Source organism: Hypanus sabinus, chromosome 22, assembly GCF_030144855.1.
Source record: "Hypanus sabinus isolate sHypSab1 chromosome 22, sHypSab1.hap1, whole genome shotgun sequence".
Classification (NCBI taxonomy): Eukaryota; Metazoa; Chordata; class Chondrichthyes; order Myliobatiformes; family Dasyatidae; genus Hypanus; species Hypanus sabinus.
In genome coordinates this window covers 41727484-41749471 of record NC_082727.1, presented here as the reverse complement: position 1 = coordinate 41749471, position 21988 = coordinate 41727484, and the positions used below count along the sequence as shown (strand labels likewise).

At 41.7% G+C, this 21988-nt stretch overlaps 1 protein-coding gene across 6 annotated transcripts in view; it reads left to right on the top strand.

The window, feature by feature from the left end:
• The window catches only part of blnk (B cell linker), a 208435-nt gene that overhangs the window by 108741 nt on the left and 77706 nt on the right, over positions 1-21988 (top strand). Inside the window, exon 1 of one of the 6 annotated variants that reach the window (XM_059947619.1) lies at positions 200-338. The exons of 4 other annotated variants lie outside the window; for them this stretch is intronic. In XM_059947619.1, coding sequence (XP_059803602.1) covers positions 298-338 — 41 coding nt within the window. In that variant the 5' untranslated portion in view covers positions 200-297. Of the gene's footprint in view, positions 1-199; positions 339-21988 lie in introns of those variants that run through there. One more of the 6 variants, XM_059947621.1, reaches the window with a different exon arrangement.

The window sequence follows — 21988 nt, the reverse complement described above, 5'->3', positions numbered from 1 at the left end:
TATAGCTTGATGTGAACAAGGCATGGCTTGAGCTCAGTAGTTTGAGGCTGACTAAATGCTGGTAATGTCCTTCAATCACTAACCTCATTATCATATTATCACAAGGAATCCAGCACAATACCTCTAGATGGTTAAAAGTTACAGTATGAAATGTCATTTGTCATTCATGCAACTGAAAACAACATCTGATATGATGCAACCAGTCAACTTCTGCTTTGGCTGACCTTCTGATAGCAGCTGCCTTCTTAGGCACAGATGAAAATAATTTGCAAAGCAATTGTATTTTCCTGAGTAAAGATGGAAACGTTTAATAAACTTGCTCAGAATCAGAGAATAAGGTGAGTATTTAGGTTCTTCATAAGATAAGGTCCGTTAGAAATGAAGTGTTTGAAAGATTGTTTACATAACTAGGACTTTTGTTACCCCTGCTTGTTTGAAGTGTATAGTATTGTTTGTATGAATCATTTGTAATTGTAATGGACTATGAAACTGCATATGTGGCAGTGTGCTACACTGAATCTCTGGCAAAGATCGATTATAGGATGAGGCCAATGTTTGTTAAAACACACACATAATTAGATGTGTGAATCAATACATTTACAGAAGTATAATGTACCTGAATAGATAAAAGGTCATTGGACTCAATGGAAATGAAAATTGGAGTTGTACAGTAGGCATGACTGTTTTATATGTCACTCAATTCAAAATACCGGTGTTTTTACCAAAACTCTGATGTACAGCTAGAGTTTGGGCAAGATGTTTAATATCTCAAAATCTGCAGTGAAACTCATTAGATCAAATTAACAGTCTTATACAGTAATTTGTTTAGAACTTCAGTCCCCAGTGCTACTGCTAAAGGTATTACAGGTGTTGGTGCATTGCATGTTTGGCAGGTGTAATGTTTGATTTACATAGTGTTAGTATGAGAAGGGGAAATTATATGGGTTAGCACTACTATTTTGCTAATATGTGTACGCAGAAGAGCAATGCACAGACCTGTTTTCGCCACTGATTCTTTTTCATAGTAAACATCTAATGATTACAAATGTATACTTTTGTAAAATTTCAATAATATTTTGTTGAACTTTATCTCCGCAATTTGCGTTTAAGATATTTGAATGTTTAAGAAGTTCTGAGCTTTAAGATTTGATGCTAGCTACAACAGGTAGCCTTGGTCATGACAATACTTTGCCAATAATTAATCTAGTAATCACACCAGGATATTTTGTTTTATGTTATGAAAGGAAAATCTAAGAAATCTAAACTCATGCCTAGCGTTAATTTAATGGCAATCAGGACTTTATGGATATTAAATTTAGCACTTAAAATCTGAAGGCCAACAAGGTCGGTAGTTGTATTAGGATGTTTTAATGAATTTGTTTCATCAGACAGAATTTCCTTCAAACCTGAACAATTATCACAAGTCACAGCTTCTGGAAGTAGAGCCTAATAATCAATTGTCTCTGTTTTTAAAACGTGTAATTTTTGCAGAAGGAGGAATGCACCCGATTATTCTTTGGGTGCTGATTGTTTTTGTTGGTTTCAGCTCTTTCCGTCCTACGAGCAACCTTAAAAAAAATTCTAGTTAAAAATACCAGTGACAGGATCATTGTAAATTTCACCGCTACCTTAATGTAAGTAGATAGTTACATCATGTGAATAAATCTGCACTTTTATTTCTCCCTAACAAGGACTTTCAGAATTTTTAAAGTCTATTAACTCTCCATTTAGCTCCGGTGCTAGTTGCAAAAATTGAACAGTGCATCTCATGCCATTAGTAATTCACTGCATAAAAGCTAGTTCCTGGAAGACATGGGCAGGCTGGGAGAATGACTAGTACAGGAGGGTAAAATAAGATGGAACTCTGAATGTCTATTTTTAGTTATAATGTATTGCAAATCTATCTTCCATGATGAGCAAAGCTTTCTTTTTGCTTAAAAAAAAAGTTGGATTCAGCAAATAAATGTATTCCTAATTCTTAACAAGTTAATGAGTTACAGATCTAATCTACATGAAATATCCACCAAGCAGATTATATCAGAATTACTATATCGTGAAATTTGTTTTGTGTAGGAATGGTCTTCTACTTTCTATCATACTGTTCATAATTTTACCCTATTTTTGAGTACCTATAAACCTTTCCTGCTCCAGTGTATTTTCTTCAAATAAATAGTTTTTAAACATCATTTTGTATTGCCCTTGGAAAGCAATCCTTCTAAAACCATGTCAGTCAGTGCGAGAAGATATCTGCTGCTGCTATTAGGAATTCTGTAGTGGAGCAGCAATGCATTTCAAGCACCAGATGACGTGCCATGGAGGAGAACTTGTAAGTTGTGCTGTTTTCATGTGCTACCAGGTCCTGTCCATTGAGATAGTAGTGATGGTACATTTGAGAGGTGGTGTCCAAACAGCATTGATAGTGTCATGTAGTGCATCTGGTAGATGGTGCAGCCATAGTGGAAGGGATATCGATCAAATGGATGCACCGTTGTAGCTGGTTTCTAGGGAATAATGAGAAATCATTCAACACATGTCATAGTTGGAAGAATGGGTTTGCTGAGTTTAGAGATGAATCATTGTCACAGAAAGCCCTGCCTCTGATTTGCCCTTGTAGGCGTTATTAATGTACCAGGTCTAGGATCTCAGTTATTTCATGGCTATAGACGTTTGTTATATGTAGTTCTAGCATCCCTTCTCACAGTGAACAGCCTGTGGCCTAAGCAGTATTTTGAATGTCCTTCCATTACATTTTTACTCTTGAAGTCTATGTAACTACAAATTGGGAAAGATTTTGGAAACAAAATGTCTATAATGGGATGTAGGCATTGTTGGCAAGGTGAACTCTCATTGGCGATCTCCAATCATCTTGGAAAAGTGGCTGGTGAGCCTTCTTGAACAGCAGTGGTCTAGGTGTGCTCCTGTACTGCTGTTAGCCAGTGAGTTTTTGAATTTTATATCAGAGGTGTGGAAGAGCGAGCAGCGCATTTCTATGTCAGGAGGTCTGTGATGCTTGCAGCTGATGTCATTTCTGTGGGCAATAGAGAGCTTAAGTTTGTGTGGAGTTATCAAAGAAGCCTTGGCAAAGGAATGGGAAACCAAGAGACTCCTTGCATCTCCATTAAAAAGTATATTTGAAGTACTTAAAAGGAAAAGTAAGAGGTGGAGAAACTGAGAAGTTTAGGGAGGAATGTCAAAACTTGCACTGTCTCCCTTGCTACAACGGTAGCTGAATCCACAGTGAACGCATCAACTTTTTGGCTGTGAAAATTCTCCCAAGAGCAGGAGACTATTTGTGCTGATCTTCTAGGATAGATAGTTCAACAGGAAACTTGATCTCCAGTGCAGAAACTGAACCACATGTAATGCTATATGAATGGAAATACACAATTATTAATCAACTTAGAGCAACATGATATAATAACATGTATTAACTTAGAAAGCATTACTGATAAGTACATATTCTGAATATTTTAGAATTTTCTCTTGAGACCACTAAAACCAGATAGCATATAAGGTCTATGCCGCTGCCCATCTTTTGCAATTCCTTGCGTCTTTGAGTGCTTTGCACTTTTAAGTGAGGGTGAGAGGGTGGAAAGGGGCTCATTTTGTTGCTGCTGTGTAGTTGCTTGTTGTATTGTTTTCTATGTTCTCCCAACCTTTATGGGCATGCTATGTTGGCACCAGGATGTGCGGCAACATTTGTGAGCTGCCCCCAGCACATCCTTGGTTGTGTTGTTTGTTAATGCAAATGATACCTTTTCATTGTACTTTTACATTGTACATGACAGATAAATTTGAATCTGTTAACTCTGTCATTTGACCCAATGGATGGACATCCATTTCTCTTTATATCTGTTATCATAGTCTCCTTAACTATCTTGGATGACTAATTTCTGGAGAATAAATTTCACAAATCTTTCATCATTCTGATGCTGAATTATGAACTAATTCTTTGAGCACAGTGAACCTACGTTCCTATAATTCACTTGTAAATGAAGTTCGATGTAAGTGAATTAGAATTTTGCTATTTAGAAATCCATCTTGGTTTGTAAGCACCAAGAATGTAGTGTACTACCATCGGCACCCAGAATATAGCTCCTTTTGATAGCAGTGCAACCAAATTTCAAAAGTAACAGAATTTCAATAAAGCATAATTTACAGGATGCAGTAGGGTCTTTTAAGAGACTCTTGGGTACTGTACATGGAACTTAGAAAAATAGAGGGCTATATGGTAGAGAAATTCCAGGCAGTTTCTAGAGTAGGTGACATGGTCGGCACAACATTATGGGCCAAAGGACCTGTAATGTGCTGTAGATGTCTATGTTGTATGTTCAGGTGTATTGTACACTTCCATGTTATGTAGTTAGAGCATACAAAGACAGTAATGTACACCAAGAATGTATTGAATGTATTGGATGCAAATACTGGGGACACTTCATTCTATGGGGTGTGAGTTAAATTTAAAAACTGATAAATTAAAAGGGATTGACATCATTATTGGTTATTAATGAAACAGTCAACCTTTCGGGCTAAGACCCTTCACCAGGAGGGTCCTGATGACGTCAACTGTTTCCTCTTTTCCATAGATGCTGTCTGGGCAGCCGAGTCCCTCCAGCACTTTGTATGTGTCAATTCTCCCCTAGTGGTTTTGATGCAACCAAGCTGCTTGCTGGACCACTTCTCGTGAAAGCGTGTAACAGTAACATGTTGTTGCAGAGTAGAATCACAGACCTATGTACAACTGGGCCGTTAAAACATAATGGACCTGTGTGTATTTTGTGAGAGAAATATCAGATGGAAATTCAATATAGCAAAATGACACTTGTAATGCATTTGCAGGATTTACTCTGTCTATTGTGAGCCATCAAGACAAATTATTAGTTAACAGAAATCTAAAAGAAAACCTAATACATTAGACAACAGTACAGATACTGAAGGCTGAAACATTTCCAGATCCGTGATCAGCCTGAAGTGCAGAATAGATGAATCATCTCAGTTTTCTCTTGAGATACTGACCATCATAAAAGTCAATCTCTAACCAATTTGATTCATTCCTCATTATTGTATATCAAGAAATAGCTGAGAGCATTGGATGTGACAAGGTCAGCTGGACCAGTTAACAACCCAAATAAGGTTCTGAAAAACATACACAAAATACTGAAGGAACTCAGCAGGTCAAGCAGCATCTATGGAAATGAATGAACAATCAATGCTTTGAGCTGAGACCTCAACAGGACTGGAAGGGAAGGGGGAAAATGCCGAAGTAAGAAGGTGGGGAAGAGGAAGCAGGACAACCTAGAAGGTGATAGGTGATGTCTGCTGGATGGGAGAGGGGTTCAAAAAAAGAACTGGGAGCTGCTAGCTGGAAAAGGCTAGCCTGGAGAAGAAATCTGATATCAGAAGAGAGTGGACCATGGGAAGGAGGAGGAGGCAACAAGTTGGAGGCAGGTGAGGTGAAAAGGTAAGAGGCTAGAATGAGGATTTGAAGAAGAGAAGGAAGCGGTATGGGGATGAAATCACCAGAAGTGAGAGAAACCAATCTTCATGCCATCAGGTTGGAGGCTACCTAGACAGAATATGAGGTGTTACTCCTCCAACGTGATAGTGGCAGAAGAGGAGACCATGCACTGACATGCCAGAATGGGATAGGAATTAAAATGGTTGGCCACCAGGAAATTTTGCGTTTTGTAGATGAAGCGGGGTGGTTGACAAAGCAGTCGCCCAATCTATGTGGGGTCTCACCAATGCAGAGAAGTCTGCATTGGAAGCGCCAGATACAGCCAACATCCCAGCAGATTTGCAGGTGAAGTGCTGCCACACCTGGAAGCTCTGTTTGGAGCCCTGAATGGAGGAGAGGAAGGAGGTGAATGAGGAGGTGTAGCACTTCTGCCTGTAGCAGGGATAAGCGCCAGGAGGGAGAGTGGTTGGGAGCGATGAATAGACAAGGGAATCATTAAGGAAATGATACCTGCAGAAAGCAGAAAGTGTTTGGGGAGGTAAAGATGTGCTTGGTGATCAGGTCCGTTTGAAGATGGTGGGAATTATGGAAAATGATGTGTTGAATGTGGAGGCTTGTGTGATGGTAGGTGAGGACTAGAGGAATTCTATCCCTGTTAAGGCAGCAGGAAGATGAGGTTCTAAGATACTGAGGATCTGAATTTCAGAACTAAGTAAATCTCAATGCAGTTTATTCCAGTGCGATGAGAATGCTGGTATTTACTGAACAGTGTAGCAACTTGCCAGGTGAAGTCCCATTCACAAAGAGCAAGGAAGATCTATTCTGATTAATTACCTATCATTCAGTCAACTCCCAGTCATCTGCAAAGTGATGGAAGTCATTATCAACAATGCCATCAAATGGCATAGTTTGGGTTTTCCTGACGTGAAGTTGCTTCTGACTTTATCACAGTCTTGGTCCAAATATGAACTGAATTCACAAGGTGAGGGAAAAGTGACCCATCTTGATGTCAAGGAAGCATTTGACAAAGTGTAGTATCAAAACAATCAGTTGAAACAGAAGTTAATCAGCAACAGAGAGAAAACATTCCAATGGTGCTGTAGTTCTGCCTCAGACGAAGAAGAACGATTGTGATCACGGAAGGTCAGTTAACCAGGCCCTGAGGGCAGTGTACTTGGTCCAGCCATCTTCAGCTGCTTCATCCTTCCTTCCTTGATCTAGTCAGAAGTCAGGATGTTTACTGGTGTTTGTTCACATTCAGTTTAATTTGCAATCTATCAGCATACAAGTACCATGCATACAAGTACCAATCCTTGGACAATGTTCAAGTATAGGTTAATAAGCAACAAGTAAAAGTTACACCAGAGAAGTGTCAGCCAATAACTATCTCTAACAAGATAGAATCTACCTAAATAGCTACCACCACTGGTACAATCCACAGCAAGTGATGTCTCAGGAAGGCAGCATCCATCAGCAAAGATTCCCACCACACCAGCCAAGCCATAGTCTCACAGCTACTGTCAGGCAGCCTGAAGTCCCACACCACCCAGGTTCAAGAACAAATGCTTCCCTTGACCCAATCGCTACAATTTTAACAACACTATGACCACTTAAATTACCTTGGACTAAAGTAGATTTTGTTCTGTAAAAACTCTGTGTAATGTTTATTTGACACTTTTTTCTTGTGAATGCTGCTTATATGAAGCTACGTGCCTATGATGTTGCTGCAACTGAGTTTTTTATTGCACCTGTGCATATGTGTAATTATGTATATGACAATAAACTTGATTTTAACTTCACTGACATTACAATTGCCCTGTCCCCTGCGATCAATATCTTGGGGGTCACCAATGACCAGAAACTCAACTGAACCAGCCAGCTAATCAACATAGCTACAAGAGCATGTCAGAAACTGTGGATTTTACAGCTAGTGACCCGTCTCCTACCACTCTAAGGACTTTCTGCCATCTACTCTGCAGGAACAAATCAGATAGGTGATGGAAACTTTTCCATCTATCTGGATAAAGTGTAATACCAAGCAATCTCAAGAGGCTGGACACCATCCGGAATAAACAAGCCTACTCGACTTACACCTTGTTAATTGCCCTAAGCATTCATCTCTTCTATGATTAGTGCATTGGGGCTGCAGTTTATACTGTGAAAAATGCACTGCAATTATTTATCCAGGTTACACCAGCAGCATCCTCGCCACTCACAACCTCTACCATTCGAGAATGATGAGGGCAAGAGGCGCATGGGAGCAGCACCAACTGCAGACTCCCCTGTCCTGTGCCACACACCATACCCACCTGGAAGCATAGGCTGCAACATCTTTCAGACCGTGTTAAGAAAATGGAGCTGGAGCTGGGTGAACTCTGGGTGGTATGGGAGGCTGAGGGGTCGATCAACAGAACTTACAAGGAGGTGACAACCAGGTGGCAGGAGGGGTGGGGATAGACAGCTTGTGCAGAGTATCCCTGCGGCCATTCACCTCAACAACGGGTTTACTGCTTTGAATACTATGGAGGGGGCTGTTGACCAGTCAGAGGAAACCCACAGCGGTCAGGTCTCTGGCACGAAGTCTGGCTCTGTGGCTCAGAAGAGAAGAGGGAGAAGAGGTGAGCTGTGGTGATAGAGAATTAATTGGTTAGGGGAACAGACAGGAGGTTCTGCTGATGAGAACAAGATTCCTGGATGGTATGCTGCCTCCCAGGAGCCAGGGTCAGGGACATCTCGAATCAAGTCCACATTCTTAAGTGGGAGGTTGAGCAGCCAGAAGTCTTGGTCCATGTCAGTATCAATGACATAGTTAGCAAGGTTGACGAGGTCCTGTAAAGTGAGATCAGGGAGCTCGGTACTCAGTTAATGGACAGGTCCTCCAAGATTGCAATCTCAGGATTGCTACCCATGCCATGTGCTAGAGAGGCCAGGAATTAAAAAGGTGATACAGTTTAACATGTGGCTAAGGACATAGTCCTGGAGGGAGGGTGTCAAATTTTTAGACTATTGGGCTCTCATCAGGTGAATGTAGGACCTATACAGAAGGAATGGTTAGCAGCTGAGCTGGAGGGGGATGAATATTCTTGAGGAAAAGTTTGCTGGTGCTACATGGTGTGAGGGTGGGGGGGGGGGGGTGGTGGTTAAGCTAGAGTTGCAGGGGAACCAAAGAGCCAGAGCAGATAGTGGAGTGATTGTGGAGACAGATGTTTTTTAAGCCTACAAAAAATCCAGGAATCCAGAGTTTGTTCATGGTGCTACTAATGTTCTAAATAGTGTATATTTCAATGCAAAGAGTATTGTAGGAAAGGTGGATGAGCTTAGAGCATAGGTCGGCATGTGGAATTACAATATTGTAGCCATTAGTGAGACTCGGTTGCAGGGGGACAAGACTAGCAGCTCAGTATTACAGTGTTTGTTGCTTTACTCGTGATAGAGCCAGAGGGATTAAAGGGGGAGGGGTGTCATTACCGGTCAAGGAAAATATCACAGCAGAGCTCAGACAAGACAGACGGCAGAGCTTGTCTACTGAGGCTCCATGGGGTGAATTGAGGAGAAAGAAAGGATGACAACATCAAGGGATCATATTATAGTCCTTGGGATATAGAGGAGCAAATTTGTAAAGAGAACACAGACTGTTGCAAGAAACATAAGGTTATAATAGTAGGTGGTTTTAACTGCACCTTCCATACTGTAAGAGGGCTGGATGGGAAAAAGTTCATCAAATGTGTTCAGGAAAGTTTCCTTAATCAGTGCACTTACTGGAGAATGCAATATTAAATCTATTAGATAATGAGACAGTGCAGGTGACAGAAGTTTGTGTAGGGGAACACCTTGCATTTTGTGATCATAATGCCATTAGTTTCAAGATAATTATGGAGAAGGATAGGTCTGAGATTCAGGTTGAGATTCTAAACTGGAGAAAGGCCAATTTTGATGGTATCAGAAAGAATCTGGCAAATGTGGTTTAAGATGGGTTGTTTTCTGGGAATGATGTATAATTGTTAAGTGGGAGGCTTTAAAAATGAAATTTTGAGAGTACAGTTTGCATGTTCCTGTCAGAATAAAAGGCCGAGATAACAGGTTTAGGGAACCTTACTTATTGAAAGATATTGAGGTCCTGTTTAAGGAAAAGAAGGAGGTGTATAGCAGGTATAGGCAGGTAGAAACAAATGATGGTCTTGAGGAGTATAAGAAATGCAAGAAAGTTAATAATGTAATTATGAGGGCAAAAGGAGGGCATGTGGTTGCTCTAGCAGACAAAGTGTAAAGAGAATCCCAAATGCTATATTAGTCTTCCTCGTTGTCCACTACATCCCAAATCTTGGTTTCATCTGCAAATATGCTTATCTAGTTTACCATAATATCATCCAGATCGTTGATCTGGATGACAAACAACTATGGGCCTAGCATCGATCCCTGTGGCACTCCACTAGTCACAGGCCTTCAGTCAGAGAGGCAACTATTTACTACCCCCTGGCTTCTCCTGAGAAGCCAATGTCTAATCCAATTTACTACCTTATCTTGAAAGTCAAGTAACTGAAACTCCCTGACCAACCTCCCATGTAGGACATTGTCAAAGGCCTTGCTAAAGTCCATGCACACAATATTCACTGCCTTGCCTTCATCAACTTTCCTGGTAACTTTCTGAAAAGCTTCTATGAGATTGGCTAGAGATGACCTATCATGCACAAAGACATGTTGACTAACCTTAATCATTCTATGTCTATCAAAACGCTTATATATCTGGTTCCTTGGAATACCTTCCAATAACGTGTCCACTACTGATGTGAGGCTCATCAGCCTGGAATTTCTTGGCTTATTCTTAGAGCCTCTCTGAAACAATGGAACAATATTTCCAATTTCAATCCTCTGGCACCTCATACCTGACTAAGGACATTTTAAATATCCCTGCCAGGCCGCTTGCAATTTCTGCACTAGCCTCCTACAGGATCCAAGGGAACATCTTGTCAGGCTCTAGGGATTTATCCACCCTAATTTGTCCCAATACAGCAAACACCACCTTCACAGTAATCAGCATAAGTCCCAGACCTCACTGCTGCTTTGACCCACTTCTATAGACCATGTCCTTCTCCCGAGTAAATACAGATGCAAAAGATCTATTTAAGATCTCCACCATCTCTTTCAGCTCCACCACTCAGATTTTCTAGAGGACCAATTTTGTCCCTTGCAATCCTTTTCCACTTAATATAGCTGTGTAAGACAGCCCTGCCATCCCAGGAATCAACCTAGTGAATCTACGCTGCACTTTCTCAATTGCCAGAATGTCCTTCCTTAAACCTGGAGACCAAAACTGTACACAATATTCCAGGTGTGGTCTCACCAGGGCCCTGTACAAATGCAAAAGAACATCCTTGCTCTTGTATTCAATTCCCCTTGTAACAAAGGCCAACATTCCATTTGCCCTCTTCACTGCCTGTTGCACTTGCTCATTCACCTTCATTGACTGGTGAACTAGGACTCCTAGGTCTCTTTGCATTTCTCCCTTACCTAACTCGACACCGTTCAGACAATACTCTGCCCTCTTGTTCCAGCTTCCAAAGTGGGTAACTTCACATTTATTCACATTGAATGACATCTGCCAAGTATCTGCCCACTCACTCAGCCTATCCAAGTCTCCCTGTATTCTCCTAACGTCCTCTTCGCATGTCACACTGCCACCCAGTTTAGTATCGTCAGCAAACTTGCTGATATAGTTTTCAATGCCCTCATCTAAATCATTGACATAAATCGTAAAGAGCTGTGGTCCCAATACAGAGCCCTGTGGTACCCCACTAGTCACCTCCAGCCAGTCTGAGAAACACCCATTCACTGCTACCCTTTGCTTTCTATCTGCCAACCAGTTTTCTATCCATGTTGAAACCCTGCCCCCAATGCCATGAGCTCTGATTTTACTCACCAATCTCCTATGTGGCACCTTATCGAATGCCTTCTGAAAATCTAGGTACACAACATCTACTGGCTTACCCTCGTCTAACATCCTTGTTACACCCTCAAAAAACTCCAACAGATTAGTCAAGCATGATTTGCCCTTGGTAAATCCATGCTGGCTCGGTCTAATCCTATTTCTGCCATCTGGATGTGCCACTATTTCGTCCTTAATAATGGACTCAAGCATCTTCCCCACGACTGACGTTAGGCTAACAGGGCGATAGTTCTCCGTTTTCTCCTTCCCTCCCTTCTTGAAAAGTGGGACAACATTAGCCACTCTCCAATCTTCAGGAACTGATCCTGAATCTAAGGAACATTGGAAAATGATTACCAATGCATCCGCAATTTCCTGAGCCACCTCTTTTAGAACCCTCGGATGCAGACCATCTGGACCCGGGGATTTATTAGCCTTCAGTCCTACCAGTCTACTCATCACAGTTTCTTTCCTAATGTCAATCTGTCTCAATTCCTCTGATATCTTATGACCCTGGCCCATCCATACATCTGGGAGATTGCTTGTGTCCTCCCTGGTGAAGACAAATCTAAAGTATGCATTAAATTCTGTTGCCATTTCCCTGTTTCCCATAACAATTTCTCCCAATTCATTCTTCAAGGGGCCAACATTGTTCTTAACTATCTTCTTTCTCTTCACATAGCTAAAAAAGCTTTTGCTATCCCCTTTTATATTCCTGGCTAGACTGAGCTCATACCTGATTTTTTCTCTCCGTATTGCTTTTTTAGTTAAGATCTGCTGTTCCTTAAAACTTTCCCAATCATCTGTATTCCCACTCATCTTAGCCCTGTCATACTTCTTTTTCTTTAATGCTATACAATCTCTGACTTCCTTTGTCAACCACTGTGGCCCCTTCCCCCTCTTTGAATCCTTCCTTCTCATTGGAATGAACTGCATTTGCATCTTTTGTATTATGCCCAAGAATATCTGCCACTGCTGATCCACTGTGTTTCCTGCCAGGACATCCGCCCATTTAACTTTGGCCAGCTCTTCCCTCATGGCTCCGTAGTCTCCTTTATTTAATTGCAACACTGACACCTCTGATCTGCCCTTATCTCTCTCAAATTGTAGATAAGAACTTATCATGTTATGATCACTACTTCCTAATAGCTCCTTTACTTCAAGATCACTTATCAATTCCTGTGCATTACACATCGTCCAAAATAGCCTCATTCCTGGTTGGCTCAAGCACAAGCTGTTCCAAAAATACATCCCTTAGACACTCCACAAACTCCCTATCCTGGGGTCCAGCACCTACCTGATTCTCCCAGTCCACCTGCATGTAGAAATCTCCCATAACGACTGCATTACCTTTAGCACATGCCAATGTTAACTCCCTAATCAACTTGTACCCAATATCCACGCTACTGTTTGGGGGCCTGTACACAACACCCATTAGGGTCTTTTTACCCTTACTGTTCCTCAGCTCAATCCACACAGACTCTACTTCCCCTGTTCCCAAGTCACCTCTTGCTAAGGACTGAATCTCATTCCTCACCAACAGGGCCACCCCACCCCCTCTTCCCATATTTCTGTCTCTACGATAGCACGTATACCCTGGTACACTCAATTCCCAGGCCTGATCCCCTTGCAGCCATGTCTCCGTTATCCCAACAATATCGTAGTTCCCCATTTTCATCTGAGCTTCAAGCTCATCTGTCTTATTTCTGACACTACGCGCATTCAAGTATAGAATTCTTAGCCCATTCCTCCTCTCTTTGCTTAAAACACTGTCTACTGTACCTAACCAAGCTCCTTGAACTTCCATCGGGCAAATTGCACCCTGAATTTTGATGACCTTCTCAAGATCACCCAAACCTTGTACACATTTAACCCCATGCACCTTTTGACCAACCCTCTGGATCTGGATCCCTGCCCCCTGCACATCTAGTTTAAACCCCCCCGAGCAGCACTGGCAAATACTCCTGCAAGAATGTTAGTACCCCTCCGGTTCAGATGTAGACCATCCCTTCGAAACAGATCCCAATGTCCCTGGAACAAAGACCAATTATCCAAAAACCTGAACCCTTCCTTGCTGCACCATGCTCTCAGCCTCGTATTAATGTGCATAATCATTCTATTCTTCGCCTCACTCGCACGTGGCACAGGTAGCAATCCCGAGATTGTCACCCTGGAGGTCCTGCCTTTCAGCTTCACTCCTAACTCCCTGAACTCTCTAAGCAGGACCCCCTCACTCACCTTACCTACATCATTGGTCCCTACATGGACCACTACATCTGGGTTCTTGCCCTCACTCTCAAGAATAGCCTGCACCCGATCTGAGATGTCCCGGACCCTGGCACCAGGGAGGCAACATACCATCCGAGACTCCCGATCTGCCCCACAAAATCTCCTATCTGCCCCCCTAACTATAGAGTCCCCTAAAACTATTGCTCTCTTCTCTTCCCTCCTCCCCTTTCTAGTTGAGGGGTTCAACCTCTGTGTCAGAGGCAGGACCACTACAACTCATTCCTGGTAGGTCATCCCCATCAACAGTATCCAGTACGGTATACTTATTGTTAATGGGAATGGCCGCAGGGGTGCTCTGCTCTCTCTGCCTGCTCCCCCTGCCTCTCTGGGCCGTCACCCATCTGCCTACTTCTTGGTTTTTTGGTGTGACTACCTCCTGATAACACCTATCTATCTCTGCCTCCACCTCCCGAATGATCCGTAGTTCATCCAGCTCCTGCTCCAACTCCCTAACTCGGTCTGATAGGAGCTGCAGCTGGACGCACCTTTTGCAGGTGTGGTCATCAGGGACAACTGTGTTGACCCTGACCTCCCACATACTGCATACGGAGCACACCACTGCTCTGACTGTCTCCCCCATACCTGAACTGGATTAATAGAATAAGTCTAAAAAGCACCTAGCGACCTTACCTTCTTCCCCTCAGCGAGCAATCACACAAGCTTACTGAGGTCCCCTTACGCTGAAGCCCACTTAGCCAAAGCCCAGGACTCTGCTTCCACGGACTCCGCTGCCCGCTCGACGCTTTGGGAAGGACTGGGGTAGGACTTAAACGGTGAGTGGTAGGACACTGAGGAGTGCAGTAGAACAGAGGGATCTGGGAATACAGATCCATACTTACTGGAAAGTGGCATCACAGCGAGATGGGGTCCTGGAGAGCTTTTGACACACTGAATTTTATAAATTAAAGTATTGAGTATAGGACTTCAGATGCTGTGTTGAAGTCATAGAAGATGCTACTGAGGCCTAATTTGGAGTATTATGTGCTGCTTTGATTACCTACCTGCAGGAAAGTTGTCAATAAGGTTGAAAAGGTGCGGAGGAAAATTTACAAGAATGTTGCCAAGACTTAAGGACCAGAAGTATAGGGAAAGATTAAATGGGTTAGGACTTTATTCCCTAGAGGGGAGATTTGATAGAAGAATGCCATTTGCCTTTTAACTTCGGTTCTTTGCGGAAATAGGACCCGTTCTCGGGGCCTCGCAACCAGCTGCTTTTCGGCAGATTCACGGCTAGTGCCACCACCATGGGAAACGTCATGGTGCGTCATGGGAAATGTCACGGTGCGTCATGGGAAACGTCACGGTGCGTCATGGGAAAAGGAAGGTCGTAAACAGTGAGCTGGCTGTGTGCCCAGGGACCTGATTTCTTTGGGCACAGAGCTTGGAAAAAGTGACGTGACAGATTTTTAACACCATAAATCAACAAGTTGCTTTTTTATGTCACCCCTCTCGCTGTGAAATAGGGGCATCTCTTTTTCCCTTATTATAGAGAGAGCGAGAGAGAGCCTGTGGTATGTCAAATTACCAGGTGAATGTGTAGTCTTTGGGGTACTACCGGATGGTTGGGGTGTCTTTATTAAAGCTTTGCTGCATGCCTGAGTGCTCGGGATGGGGCGGGGGGGGGGTGCCATTGCTTTCTTGCTGGTGGGGGAAGGGGTCATTGCTTTTCTACTGCCTATCCATGGGAGGCAGGAGTTGGGGGAGCTTTGGGTTCTAATGTTTAACTCATTTATTCTTTGGGCACTCCTGTTTGTGTGGATATCTGCAAAGAAAAATAATTTCAGGATGTATATTGTATACATTTCTCTGACATGAAATGTACCTATTGAAACCTATTGAATACAAAGTTATAAGGGGTATAAATAGGATAAATGCAAGCAAAGTCTTTCCACTGAAGTTGGGTAAGACTAAAACTAGAGGTCATGGGTCAGGGTGAAAGGTGAAATGTTTAAGGGGAACACAAGGTGGAATTTCTTCAATCAGAGAGTGGTGAAAATGTGGAATGAATGGCCAGTGGCAACATTTTATATGGGTTCAATTTCAACATATAAAAGAAATTTGGATAGGTACATGGATGGTTGAGGTGCAGGTGGATGGGAGTAGACAGATTAATAGTTTAGCACAGACTAGATGGGCTGAAAGGCCTGTTGCTGTGTTTTAGGGCTCTTTATTACTATAACAAACTCAAGAGTTGACGTTTCAAGAGTTGACGTTTCAGGCTAAGATCATTGTTATTCATCATAGTTATTCCTTTATCAGCATTAGGTCTAGCTCATAACAGGACTACCTTCACCAAAGATTGCAAGGGTTCCAAAAAATTAGCTCATCACCACTTCCTTGAGGAAAATTAGAATGGACCATCAATATTGCCCTTGCCAATGATGTTCGGATTCCCAAAATAACTTTAAAAAAACAATACTGAGATTTGAAAAGCTACATTGTAATCTCCGAAAGCTAAGGCAGCTCTGAGAATGCAGTTAACAGCAGAAGATTACATTAGGTTTATTTGTGATGTGTGCATGGAAGCTGACAGTGAAATGTGCCGTTTGCATCAAATCAAATCAGTGAGAGCTGTGCTGGACAGCCAGCAAGTGTCACCACCCTTCTGGTGCCAACATAACATCCCTGTAATTCAGTAACCCTAACTGTACACCTTTTGAAATGTGGGAGGAAACCCGAGCACCCAGAGGAAACCCACCTGGTCAGAAGGAAAATGTACATATTCCTTACAGGCAGCAACGGGAATTGCACCCCGATCAGTGATCACTGGCACCGTACACCATATAGTAATGCGTTGACCACTATCCCGCCATGTTGCTGAAGGTCATTTAAACCAGAAATGGTGCATGAAGCCCAGTGGTGCATGAAGACCTCTGGAAAATTTCCATTCCCTGTGATGCATTGAGCCAGTCATTATTTTTATTATTGAGATACAGCGCAGAACAAGCCCTTCTGGCCCTTCGAGTGATCCCTCGGTTCAATCACTTAATCACAGGACAATTTACAATGAGCAATTAACCTACGTTTTTGGAGGAGACCAGAGCAGATGGAGAAAGCCCACAAGGTCAAGAGGAGAACACACAGACTTCTTACAGGCAGTGGCAGGAATCGAACCCTGGTCGCTAGAATCATAAAATATTGTGCTAACCACTACACTACCATGCCAACCACTACACTACCATGCCAACCTAACTCTGCTACTGTGTTCAGTGTATTTGAGCAAACCAAAAAGCATATGTACTGTTTGTTCTAAGATGGGCTAGCTTATGCTCTGTGTACCAGCACACGGGTGTAAGCTTGTTATGGGCAGAATTGTAGGCCTTGTTACTGTGCTGAAAGGCCTTTTATTCTGTACCTGCAGCTTTTGTGCACCAATAACATGAAGTTGAGGAAACCCATACCATGAATGTCTGATCATTGGAGGGCCAGCTTGCAGTATGGCTGAGGGGGCTTTGATTTTGAGTTTGGATGCAGTATAAAATCTTCAAGCTTAATTATGGATCATAGTATGGTGATTAGTCTTTGAAGTAATATGAATATGGCAGGTGTTTGTAGAACAGTACCATATCGATGACGTCGAAAACAGATGCTTCCTGACTAATGTGAACAGAGACATTACATAACCAAGGGAACTGCCTGTATATAGAAACTCAATGAGGAACAGAACTTAGTCAAAAGATTATTCATAAAACAAGGGTCTGTATTGTCTGTTTTTAATTGCTGATTAACCATTTGCCCATCTAAAGTGTTCTCAAGCATGAAGCAAAATATCATTGTCAGTCATAAAAGCGGTTATTGAGTTGGCCTTCAGCAGAATACTGCTGTAATGCATTAAAATTAAATGGATCAATGCCATCCATTAAAATAGCAGACTGAGCAAAGTTGGTCAAGCAGGTTAATCATTTGTTACCTGTTGTTAACAGGAATTATCAATCCTGAATGTTTTGAATTTTGTGGAAGAGCTTTGCCTTCTTGTTTGTATTTGTACTAACTTTGTGATAAGTATTGTTTTTTTTTTAAAAAAACCGAACATGAAGGCCATTTATTAGCAAAATGAAGTCAGGATTAATAAGGTGACAATAGATTCAAAATGAGACCAGTGTAAGAATGCAATTTTAAAAGGGACTTTCCTGGACAGTTAAGAGTGCCAGTGAGCAAAGCATACAAAATGGTGGAGGAGCTCAGGGTTTAAAGTAAGTTTGTTATCAAAGTATATATATGTCAGAATATACAACCCTGAGATTAATTTTCTTATGGGCATTCACAGAAAATACAAGAAATGCAATAGAAACAATGAAAGGCAGCGCTCAACAGGACAGATAAACAACCAATGTGCAAAAAGAAACTGCAAATGCAAAAAGAAAAAAATAATAATAATAGGTAAATAAGCAATAAATATCAAAAACTTGAAAGTGGGTCCATAGATGGAACAGTTCAGTGATGAAGCGATTGATGTTATCCCCTCAGATTCAAGAACCTGAAGTTTGAGGGGTAATAACTGTTCCTGAATCTGGTGGTGTGTACTGAGGTTCCTGTATGTTGTGGAGGGACCATGGCCTGGGTGGTGAGAGTCCTTGATGATGACGTGGCTTTACTGTGACAGCATTCTTTGTAAATGTGCTCAATGGTGGGGAGAGCTTTACCTGTGATGGACTAGGCCGTATCCAGTACTTTTTGTAGGCTTTTCCATTCAAAGGCATTGATATTTCCATAGAAGGCCATGATGCAACCAGTCAATATCCTCTCCACCACACATCTGTAGAAGTCAGGCAGCACCTCAGCAGGTTAGACAGCATCAATGGAAATGAATAAACAGGACTTGCCTATAATTTGTGTTTAATACCAGCTGCAGTCTTGTGAGATGCAGGGAGCATGGAATGAGGACCATTGGTCCATATGACCTAGGAATGAATAGTTTGCCATAGAAAGGGAGTTGCTGCTGCATTTTCTACAAATGCTGTCAAAGTAATTGTGTCAGAATAACGTGGTCCTCCTGAAGTTAGCAGTATGTGCTCAGTTTGGCACTCAATTACCTTGCTGTTGAAGTCAGCAGCATGGTTTGCAGCAGTGCATTCTAAATGAGGCTCTGAATACAAGAAGCCTGGCTGGCTGGCTACCTCCAGACCTGGTCTTGTTACTCACACTTTCAAATGGATATCGATCTCTCTGAATCAGCAATATAATAATCTAATTATCACTAAGAATGTGTAAGCAAATAAGAAAGGACTTTCAAATGGACTTTCAAATTCTGCAACAGATACATTAAGTAACACCATCCCTCCCTCGTATATCACAGTGTTGAATTAGAAGTCTCTGCTCTGGACATTTCATCGTGATTATTTAAATGAAACAAAAATCATCTTATTGAAACCCAGACATTTTTTTTACCTTAACCAGCAATCTTTACACAATAATGAGATTTCTGTTGAATTAACAGTGAAGAAACAATAATAGCTCCACATTGTCATCTCCTCCTCCTCATACCTTTGGGAAGTTCCTAATGAAAGGAACCATTGTCAGATGCCATCAAGGAGACACTGTTGAGGAAAACGGAAAGCTAATTTGCATTTTAATGGCTTCGTGTAACTTCTTCGTGGGAACAATACACCAAATAAATAAGCTCAAAATCGTCAGCTCAGTTAAATTTAAAATGGCCATTGGGATGGGTCAGGTCATCTTTCTTTACAAGTTGAAAATAGCCAGTGTAGTCCTTATCCTTTCCATCCAGTGCACCTAGACTGCTGACATAATCTCTAACTTGACCCCCAACTGTGGAAGTGGAATACAAATAGCATTCTCATTCTCTTTAATCTTTGAAAGTCCAAATTGATGGCCTTTGTGACTATGATCTTGTTTAAAGACACCCTTCTTCCTTTTCAACCTCTCACAGCCTTTGCTTGAGGTTGACTGTACTGGATTAATTTCACAATTCTTCTACCAGGTCGAATAATGATAGAATGCAGTGGAGAGTATAGAATGTAGCCCTAAAGTTACCAACATATTTAACCATTTCTCTTTTCATCATATTATATTGAAGTTGTATTAGACATCGGTAAGGCCTAATATGGAGTATTGTGTGCAGTTTTGGTTACCGACCTACAGGAAAGATATAAATAAGTTTGTAAGAGTACAGAGAAAATTTACAAGGACTGAAGGAACTGAGTTATAAGGAAAGATTGAATATGTTAGGACTTTATTCCTTGGATTGTAGAAGATTCAGGAGAGATTTGTTAGAGGTATACAAAATTAGGGGTATAGATAGAGTAAATGCAAGCAGGCTTTTTCCATTGAGGTTAGGTAGGACTACAACTGGAAGCCGTGGGTTAAAGGGTGAAAGGTGAAAAGTTGAAGGGGAACATGAGGGCAAACTTCTTCACTCAGAGGATCATGAGAGTGTGGAACAAGCGGTGCATGCAAGATCGATTTCAACATTCATGAGAAGTTTGGGTGGATACGTGGATTACAGGAATGGAGGGCTATGGTCCAGGTGCAGGTGGATGGGAGTAAGCACTTTAAATGGTTTGGCTTGTACAAGTTGAACCAAAGGGCCTGTTTCTGTGCTGTGTTTTTCTAAGACTCTTATCAGCAGTCTTTGTAGGAGATGTGTTGCTGAACAAGCAGGATTCCCTCAAGGCCTCAGCTATTTTCGGCAGATCCTGTTGTTGACCAGCACATTGATTCTTGAAGATTTCTTTTGACGAGCGAACCAGCTTACGTGACACCTTCTTGAAAACTGGAATCTGAACAATTCAGTGGTTAATAATGAGCAATTGCACACTAGGTGAAACAAAAGCTGTTCAGATACCAGGACATGGTATGTGTGTTATTCGACACTTCAGGCCAAAACCCTTCATCATGATAGTCCTGATAAAGGGCTTCTACCTGAAATGTCAACTATTTATTCCTCTCCATAGATGCTGCCTGTGTTGCTGAGTCCCTCCAGCATTTTGTGCATGTTACTTTGGATTTCCAGCATCTGCAAAATCCCCAATGTTTATGATTCACTGCTCACACACCATCAGCAAAGGACTTCCAGGCAATAGATCCCTTGAAAATCCATGTGTGTATCACAAAATCCTGTCTCCTCACAAACATTGATAAACAAGTTATTGCAGCCTGGTATAAAGTTCTGAATGACATTGAACCTGTGCATCACTGCATGATCCCCTTAGAACCAGTTTTCGTGAAATACTTTGTCCAAGTCCAGCTAGGCAGTGATACAGACCTGAGCAGTGTCAACCCCTGAGAACCCTTGACATTCAGTTCAATGATTGTGACATTATCAACTGTATGGCACCAAAAGAGAAAGGGATTGGGATTGACACCTTTGGAAGATGCGGTTCAAATCCAGCGCTAATCTTGTTCAAGAAATGGCAGGCACAAGATGGAGCAATGAAGCAGTGCTTTCCCAGTTATTATCTATGTCACACTACAATGCACTGCAATCTGAATATATTCCTTCCATAATCTCTGCACAAATAACAAATGGAGAAAGGAATATCTGACTGATTGATTAAATCAGACTTACATCCAACCATCTAAGCAATTTAACTGGTTGACCTTGACAGCTTCCAATTTTACTGACTAAATTGCATATTTTTTCCCAGAAACATTGACAGGTTTACTCGTGGGTGAGATCATTGATGTCAACTTTAAAAGCTGATGGTCAATATGTGTAGGACAGGAGAATATACAAGAATAGGTTTTGAGCTGCAAATGACAAAGGCAGAAAACATTTCTACCATTTCTCTTGTTTGTCCTGTAACTAATTTTTTTACATTTGATGCTCACTGACTACTGGAATTGATTGCCAGGTTGAGTAGTTGAGGCCAGAACATTGATGTTATTCAGAAATAGAAAGATCTTGGGGTTGTACTCACAGGAGGTGACCAAATGGGTCACAACCATAGTGTGGAAAAGAAACACAGATACAAACTGGAAGCGTTGTTCCTTCTCTCTGTACCTGATCACATGAGACTCACTTTACTGCTGCAGGTTATCGTTCTAGATTAATTTCTGGGCTGTTTCTGTTAACAAAGGTTCTTTCTTTGCAAATGATTTATCTCCACAGTAAGGATCGCTCTTTCACATCAGAATCAGGTTTAATATTTCCAGCATAAGTGGTGAAGTTTGTAAAATTTGCAGCAGCAGTACAGTGCAATGCATGATAAATATAGAAAAAGCTGTGGATTGCAGTTAAAATAGTTAAATAAGTATTGCAAAAACTGAAATAAAAATGTAGTGAGGTAGTTTTCATGGGTTCAATGTCCAATCAGAAATTAGGTGGCAGAGGGGAAGAAGCTGTTCCTGAATCACTG